General features: G+C 34.7%; 1 protein-coding gene across 3 annotated transcripts in view; it reads left to right on the top strand.

The window, feature by feature from the left end:
* LOC133621254 (chondroitin sulfate proteoglycan 5-like) overlaps nt 1-6,391 on the top strand; it is an 82,188-nt gene extending 75,797 nt beyond the window's left edge. For all 3 annotated transcript variants that reach the window (XM_061983261.2, XM_061983260.2, XM_061983259.2), the window contains one exon: nt 5,553-6,391. In XM_061983261.2, the coding sequence (XP_061839245.1) occupies nt 5,553-6,056 (504 nt within the window). In that variant the 3' untranslated portion in view covers nt 6,057-6,391. The remainder of the gene's footprint in view (nt 1-5,552) is intronic.
* Nucleotides 6,392-9,588: the final 3,197 nt, after the last annotated feature.

The following is a 9,588-nucleotide window of genomic DNA, read 5'->3' as shown; positions in this document are numbered from 1 at the left end:
AACTAGTTACAGTCACTAGTTACTTGATTTCAAAAGTAACTCAGTTACTAACTCAGTTACTTACACCAAAAAGTAATGAGTTACTGTGAAAAGTAACTATTTAGTTACTTTTTTTTTTTTTAAAGCTCCCATTAATGCCCTTTTAGCCTTCATTTCAGTACTGTTATTGCACTGGACAATAATACAATGTGTTGATCAACTTGACATGCATTTGCATCTACTAAGAAATGTGCTCTACATACAACACACAAAGACAAAGATATGTTTCAAAGGGCCAATTTATTTCAGGCCAGAACAAATTGACAAAACTATTTTAAATAGCTGCAACATAACATACATAAGTAACAAACAGCATAATAACAACATAGCTGTAAACCTGGCTTCACCTAAGGAAGGCACACCTGACATACACAAGGCCTCACCAGGCAGATTTGAATTGTTGTTTGGGGCAGTAGACGAGATCTTTGATCCAAGACACAACTTACATTTAAGTAAAATGTTACTTTCTTTGTGCTCGACAAAAAAAGTAGTGAGAATATCTCCATGTTAAGACACTCGACTGCGGCTCTGTTGTTAGTAAACACAGACACGCCCCCCCTCCCCTCCCCACACCCACACCCACACAGAGCGCGCCTCCGGCTTGTGTGACACAAGAACATTCAGAAGGACGACACCGCAGCGCTCCAATAAAACACACTCAGATCTTCTGTTTCTAGACCATACTACATAAAAAATAACGTAAAATAACGCAGTAACGCATCATGTAGTAACGGTAACTGAGTTACTGAAAATAAAAAATACATAATATAAATACATATGTAAAAAATACCCACACAGAGCGCGCCTCCGGCTTGTGTGACACAAGAACATTCAGAAGGACGACACCGCAGCGCTCCAATAAAACACACTCAGATCTTCTGTTTCTAGCCCATACTACATAAAAAATAACGTAAAATAACGCAGTAACGCATCATGTAGTAACGGTAACTGAGTTACTGAAAATAAAAAATACATAATATAAATACATATGTAAAAAATACCCACACAGAGCGCGCCTCCGGCTTGTGTGACACAAGAACATTCAGAAGGACGACACCGCAGCGCTCCAATAAAACACACTCAGATCTTCTGTTTCTAGCCCATACTACATAAAAAAATAACGTAAAATAACGCAGTAACGCATCATGTAGTAACGGTAACTGAGTTACTGAAAATAAAAAATACATAATATAAATACATATGTAAAAAATACCCACACAGAGCGCGCCTCCGGCTTGTGTGACACAAGAACATTCAGAAGGACGACACCGCAGCGCTCCAATAAAACACACTCAGATCATCTGTTTCTAGCCCATACTACATAAAAAAATAACGTAAAATAACGCAGTAACGCATCATGTAGTAACGGTAACTGAGTTACTGAATATAAAAAATACATAATATAAATACATATGTAAAAAATACCCACACAGAGCGCGCCTCCGGCTTGTGTGACACAAGAACATTCAGAAGGACGACACTGCAGCGCTCCAATAAAACACACTCAGATCTTCTGTTTCTAGCCCATAATACATAAAAAATAACGTAAAATAACGCAGTAACGCATCATGTAGTAACGGTAACTGAGTTACTGAATATAAAAAATACATAATATAAATACATATGTAAAAAATACCCACACAGAGCGCGCCTCCGGCTTGTGTGACACAAGAACATTCAGAAGGACGACACTGCAGCGCTCCAATAAAACACACTCAGATCTTCTGTTTCTAGCCCATACTACATAAAAAATAACGTAAAATAACGCAGCAACGCATCATGTAGTAACGGTAACTGAGTTACTGAAAATAAAAAATACATAATATAAATACATATGTAAAAAATACCCACACAGAGCGCGCCTCCGGCTTGTGTGACACAAGAACATTCAGAAGGACGACACCGCAGCGCTCCAATAAAACACACTCAGATCTTCTGTTTCTAGCCCATACTACATAAAAAATAACGTAAAATAACGCAGTAACGCATCATGTAGTAACGGTAACTGAGTTACTGAAAATAAAAAATACATAATATAAATACATATGTAAAAAATACCCACACAGAGCGCGCCTCCGGCTTGTGTGACACAAGAACATTCAGAAGGACGACACCGCAGCGCTCCAATAAAACACACTCAGATCTTCTGTTTCTAGCCCATACTACATAAAAAATAACGTAAAATAACGCAGTAACGCATCATGTAGTAACGGTAACTGAGTAACTGAATATAAAAAATAACGCGTTAGATTACTAGTTACCGCCAAAACTAACGGCGTTACAGTAACGCGTTACTTTGTGAATATGACTTAAGTAAGCAACACCAAAATGTTATAAGTTCCATTGAAAATATAAAACAATACACACAGCGCTCAAAAATCTATCAAAATGTTTTAGTAGGACTTTGGTAAGCTATGACACTGCACCGCTTGATAGATTGTACTGTGCTTCAACATAGGAGTATTATTATGGTGTGTGTATAAGGTAAGACATTATCTGGCGTTTTGTTTTGCATTATTATACAAAAGCAACTTTTCTCACCTTCTGGTACCTGCTGATCTGTATTTGGGTCCTGAAAATTTGCGCGCGTCCGCCTTTGTAGTCCATAACGACACCATAGTCGATAAGCTTCTTCTTTTTCTCTATCTTGTTATGTGACATTCATCCTCCACTGTTGCCATTTCTAATATAAAGTAGTGTAAAGTTCTTACTTATATCTGTCAGTAAACTCGCCATGAAAGTGCTAAAAGATACCGGTGTAGTGAATATACATTATTCACCCAAGGAACTTTAGTTATTAGAGTTCCGGTCGGACGGTTTTTCACGGGACACATTTCGGGCGTTGTTGTTGCACTAGTGAGCCATGGATGAGGAGATGCTGCTCCGTTATTGATTGAAGTAAAGTGTGAATGTCGTTAAAACAGTTAGCTCCATCTTTTGACACTTCTTCCATCCCGTCCTTGCACGCTACACCGCTACAACAAAGATGACGGGGAGAAGACGCTGTCGAAGTGGAGGCACGTAAATAAGACCGCTCACAAAACGGCGCACCCTGAAGCGACTGTCAGAAAGCGGCTTGAAGATGATGTGTAAAACATCATCTATGCAACATTTTGAGCAAAGAACCACCATTACATGTTATGTAGACCACAAGGAAGTCTTTTACATTCACAAAAAAATAAATAAAAATAAAAATGACCCCTTTAATGCGCCTTTTGTATGAAAATAGACCTGATTAGACCCGCTTATCGGCAGTGCACCTTATAATCCAGAAAATACTTTAAATCTAATTAATTTGTTCCAAACACCAACATTTATTCATACACAACATATTTTATAGAGCAGTGTTTTTCAACCACTGTATGCCGTGCGAAATGATGCAATTTTACCTAATTGTTCTAAAAAATATTTTTTGTAAACTTATAATTATAATCCGCAAATAATGTGCCGTTGTTGAGTGTCTGTGCTGTTGAGAGATTGGCAGAGTAAACATGAAATACTCCTCCATATCAGTAGGTGGCAGCAGGTAGCTAATTGCTTTGCAGGCCTACTTTGAATTTGCATTCATTCTGAAGAGGGCAACTTTATATTGTCAATATAAGCAATTGAGTTTCAATTTTTCAACATTTTCTACTGGTACTTAGTCAATGAAAAATGTGCCTGGGTTAAAAAAAAGTTGAAAAACACTGTTATAGAGAATAGTTTTATATGCAGAAAACAGTACATTATATAAATGATTAATTAAACTTGATAAATGATTATTGGACAGAGTCTTTTTGGAGTGGACAGCAATAAGAGCAAGGTGTTTCTCACCTTCTTTATTAAAGTGCTGGCACTCTCAACTTTCTTTGGCCCCAGGTGGCTTATTTTGCCGCCCTACTCAATAAAAACAAAAAGCAAAGACATGTTTTAATGCCTCGTCACGCCAACAGAAAGGGGTTGTTCATCGTTCTGTGTGCATTCGATGAACAAATAAACCATACACACATAGTAAACATGCTTAAAGGGCAATGTTTCAAACAAAAAGTGGTGCGTATGAAAACCTGAGGTACTACTCACTCATTGGGGCCACATATTACAAACACCTGTGTATTCTAATAAGACCCAATACTGGAAGACTGTTTTTTTTTTTTGTATTATAGCATATTTTTAAAAAGCATGCAGCGTAAAAATGGCACAAATTACACATATAGACTTAGACTCGCACAAGGGAAATTGTTCCACACAGTAGCTCAGTTACAAAGGATGGAAAGGATAATGATGCACACCAGGACACAAAAAGAGGGCGAAAACAAAAAGGTATAAAGCAGACTAAAAATGTACCATAGTAGAAATATAAATACAACATATATGTCATATTTACATATTATATATACAGTATATAATATACACAATATATATATATCAAATCCCAATTACTATGTACAAGATGACAGTATATGTAAAAGCGGCAGCAAAAAAAAAGGGCAGCATAAAAAAAAGAGTAGATCCAGCAGAAAATATACATTATAAACAAAGAGAGGTAGCAAACATAGAAGCGGTCAGGTAATAAAAATCTAAGTAATATATATAATAGGGGTGTAACGGTACACAAAAATTTCGGTTCGGTACAATTCAGTTTAGAGGTCACGGTTCGGTTCATTTTCGGTACAGTAAGAAAACAACAAAATATAAATTTTTTTGGTTATTTATTTACCAAATTTGCAAAATCTTCCACCAAAAATATTTTTCTTAGTGTAATATTTGATGTGAAGTAATGGGAACCTTGGATAGGTCAATAATTCATAATAACATTGATTTTGATTCAATATTATGTTTTGAGCAATGACAGTTTGAAAGAAAAACAAAAAAACAGCTTTGTTTTATTAGTCAACATTGCAACTTTTTCTAAATGACATTTAACCTTTTAAGCTTTTTTATTTCACTTTTGTTATGTTTTTGTTTATTTTAATAGTCTTTTTAGAATGTGCCGTGGGCCTTTAAAACATTAGCTGGAGGCCTCCGGGGCACACTTTTGACACCCCTGCTATAGATAATAAAAAATTAAATGTGATAAATCTGTGGATAAAAAGCAGAGCCTGGTGACGCATGCACGTTTATCATAACTCTCTCTCTCTCTCTCTCTCTGTCTCTGCCCCTCCCTCACCAATTTGTTTTGTTTTTAACCCCTTCTTAACCCTGAACGTACATTGAAAATACACGCGACCCTAACTCAAAATGCCGGACATTTGAGGCATTTAAGAAACTCCGCCCTGACAGCTCCGCAAAAGAGGACATGTCCGGTGAAAAGAGGACGTATGGTCAGTCTATCCTAGCCTGAAATCTGCTAGCATGCCGTGTGTTGTGCATTGTTTACACAACGTGCGTTACGCTACTTGGCTGGCGATGGACTGACACACCCTCCGCCATGGACCGGTAGGTCGCGGTCGACGTAATGTGCACCCCTGCTGTGTCCAGTACGCCTCCCTGCCGATGTTTGCATCCCTTGTCCTCTTGCCATATTTCCACACCAGGACGGAGTCACTATTGGTCTGGAGGTGCTCCTCCCCAAAGAGGCGAAGCTCCACCCAGAGAAGAGCTCTCCCCTCCACTACGACGTCTTCCTCTACAAGGTGGCAAACAACGGCGACTCGGCCGCTCCCAACTCTCATTCCACCGCCTCCCATCACGCCGCAAAATCCCCCAAGAGAGCCAAGGTGCAAAAAAAGCCACCCGGCCTGCAGGATCCTTACCAGGGTAGCCGGGAGCCGCTCACCGGGAGACACTCCTCCCCGTTCCTGCAGCCCTCGTCCGGACTCAATCGTCACTCAGCACCAGAGGGTTACTCCGCTCCCACGCGCCATCATCACACACCCAAAGGTCGGCCTTCCAGTTCTTACTGTTCTGGAATGAGAAGAGAGGACGGACATATTCGTTCATCTCCATCGTCTCCTCATCTCACTCATCCTCCATCGTCACCTTCCTCCAGAGTCAAGTGCAGCCCGGTCAGCACTCGATCCCTCCCACCACTCTCATGACTTCAACACCTTCCAAAAACACTCAACGCATCCACCATTTCCCACTCTCTAACATCCCCCTTCGCTATAGTGGCTCGTAGAGTTCAAGAAAACTGACAAATTGGAAGAAATAACATCGATGGACTTAATGGTCACATGATCACAAAAATGATGTGAACAAGTTGCCAATTTCTGTAAGCACTGAGGAGTTTTTAGCTCTAATTTTACAAAAAAAAAAAAAAAAAAAAGCCTGCGTTTATTTTTAGTTTTTACACATTTTTTTAGCATGTATGATTATTTCATGTTTTGATACATTTGACATGTTTTTCCCCAATAAATGGATGATATCTACAACATGATGTGGAAGAACACACTGCATTTATTGTTTTGTATAAATAAAATTAAACATAAAAAACAGGACAATGTGTCACAGAAGGTGGCAATTTTTCTACTTTTATTGAAAATAGCGTACATTTTTAGTATTTGAAGAAAAATAAATGTTAGCCCTTATGGTTATTTCATGTTTTGAATAATAAATGGATGATACTACAACATAATGTGGAAGAAAACACTGCATTTATTGTTTTATGTTAAGTATTTTTTTACTGGCACATTGTAGAAATAAATTTAAACATAAAAAACAGGACAATGTGTCACACAAGGTGCCAATTTTTTATTTTTTTATTGAAAATGGCGTACATTTTTAATATTTGAAGTGAAATAAATTTTTGCCCATATGGTTTTGATACATTTGACATTTTTTTCCCCAATAAATGGATGATATCTACAACATAATGTGGAAGAAAACACTACATTTTTTTGTTTTATGTTAAGTATTTTTACTGGCACATTGTGGAAATAAAATTAAACAAAAAAACAGGACAATGTGTCATAGAAGGTGGCAATTTTTCTACTTTTATTGAAAATAGCGTACATTTTTAGTATTTGAAGAAAAATAAATGTTAGCCCATATGGTTAATTCATGTTTTGAATAATAAATGGATGATACTACAACATAATGTGGAAGAAAACACTGCATTTATTGTTTTATGTTAAGTATTTTTTTACTGGCACATTGTAGAAATAAACATAAACATAAAAAACAGGACAATGTGTCACACAAGATGGCAATTTTTCTACTTTTATTGAACATAGCGTACATTTTTAATATTAGAAGTGAAATAAATGTTTGCCCATATGGTTATTTCATGTTTTGAATAATAAATGGATGATACTACAACATAATGTGGAAGAAAACACTGCATTTATTGTTTTATGTTAAGTATTTTTTTACTGGAACATTGTAGAAATAAACTTAAACATAAAAAACAGGACAGTGTGTCACACAAGGTGCCAATTTTTTATTTTTTTATTGAAAATGGCGTACATTTTTAATATTTGAAGTGAAATAAATTTTTGCCCATATGGTTATTTCATGTTTTGATACATTTGACATGTTTTTCCCCAATAAATGGATGATATCTACAACATAATGTGGAAGAAAACACTGCATTTATTGTTTTATGTTAAGTATTTTTACTGGCACATTGTAGAAATAAAATTAAACATAAAAAAACAGGACAATGTGTCACAGAAGGTGGCAATTTTTCTACTTTTATTGAAAATAGCATACATTTTTAGTATTTGAAGAAAAATAAATGTTATCCCATATGATTATTTCATGTTTTGAATAACAAATGGATGATATCTACAACATAATGTGGAAGAAAACACTGCATTTATTGTTTTATGTTAAGTATTTTTACTGGAACATTGAGAAATAAAATTAAACATAAAAAAACAGGACAATGTGTCACAGAAGGTGGCAATTTTTCTACTTTTATTGAAAATAGCATACATTTTTAATATTTGAAGTGAAATAAATGTTTGCCCATATGGTTATTTCATGTTTTAAAACATTTGACATGTTTTTCCCCAATAAATGGATGATATCTACAACATAATGTGGAAGAAAACACTGCATTTATTGTTTTATGTTAAGTATTTTTACTGGCACATTGTAGAAATAAAATTAAACATAAAAAAACAGGACAATGTGTCACAGAAGGTGGCACTTTTTCTACTTTTATTGAAAATAGCGTACATTTTTAGTATTTGAAGAAAAATAAATGTTAGCCCATATGGTTATTTCATGTTTTGAATAATAAATGGATGATACTACAACATAATGTGGAAGAAAACACTGCATTTATTGTTTTATGTTAAGTATTTTTACTGGCACATTGTAGGAATAAAATTAAACATAAAAAACAGGACAATGTGTCACACAAGGTGGCAATTTTTTATTTTTTTATTGAAAATGGCGTACATTTTTAATATTTGAAGTGAAATAAATTTTTGCCCATATGGTTTCGATACATTTGACATTTTTTCCCCCAATAAATGGATGATATCTACAACCTAATGTGGAAGAAAACACTACATTTATTGTTTTATGTTAAGTATTTTTACTGGCACATTGTAGAAATAAAATTAAACATAAAAAAACAGGACAATGTGTCATAGAAGGTGGCAATTTTTCTACTTTTATTGAAAAAAGCGTACATTTTTAGTATTTGAAGAAAAATAAATATTAGCCCATATGGTTATTTCATGTTTTGAATAATAAATGGATGATACTACAACATAATGTGGAAGAAAACACTGCATTTATTGTTTTATGTTAAATATTTTTACTGGCACATCGTAGGAATAAAATTAAACTTAAAAAAACATTTTGACCAAAGAGGCAAAATGTAAAAAAAAATAATATTCTGAAATGTTGATACCGAATAAAAACACAAAGTTTGCAATTATAGGCAGATTCAGGGCAAAATGCATCCAAATTAGTTGGTCATCAAGGTGGCAATTTTTCAACTTTTATTGAAAATACTGTACATTTATAATATTTGAAGAAAAAACTATGTTTTACCCATATGGTTATTTCATGTTTTAAAACATTTGACATGTTTTTCCCCAATAAATGGATGATACTACAACCTAATGTGGAAGAAAACACTACATTTATTGTTTTATGTTAAGTATTTTTACTGGCACATTGTAGAAATAAAATTAAACATAAAAAAACAGGACAATGTGTCACAGAAGGTGGCAATTTTTCTACTTTTATTGAAAATAGCGTACATTTTTAGTATTTGAAGAAAAATAAATGTTAGCCCATATGGTTATTTCATGTTTTGAATAATAAATGGATGATATCTACAACATAATGTGGAAGAAAACACTGCATTTATTGTTTTATGTTAAGTATTTTTACTGGCACATTGTAGAAATAAAATTAAACATAAAAAACAGGACAATGTGTCACACAAGGTGCCAATTTTGTATTTTTTTATTGAAAATGGCGTACATTTTTAATATTTGAAGTGAAAGAAATTTTTGCCCATATGGTTATTTCATGTTTTGATACATTTGACATTTTTTTCCCCAATAAATGGATGATATCTACAACATAATGTGGAAGAAAACACTGCATTTATTGTTTTATGTTTAGTATTTTTACTGGCACATTGTAGAAATTAAATTAAACATA

This window comes from Nerophis lumbriciformis, linkage group LG21 (assembly GCF_033978685.3).
Source record: "Nerophis lumbriciformis linkage group LG21, RoL_Nlum_v2.1, whole genome shotgun sequence".
Lineage (NCBI taxonomy): Eukaryota > Metazoa > Chordata > Actinopteri > Syngnathiformes > Syngnathidae > Nerophis > Nerophis lumbriciformis.
This window is presented reverse-complemented; position numbering and strand designations above follow the sequence as displayed.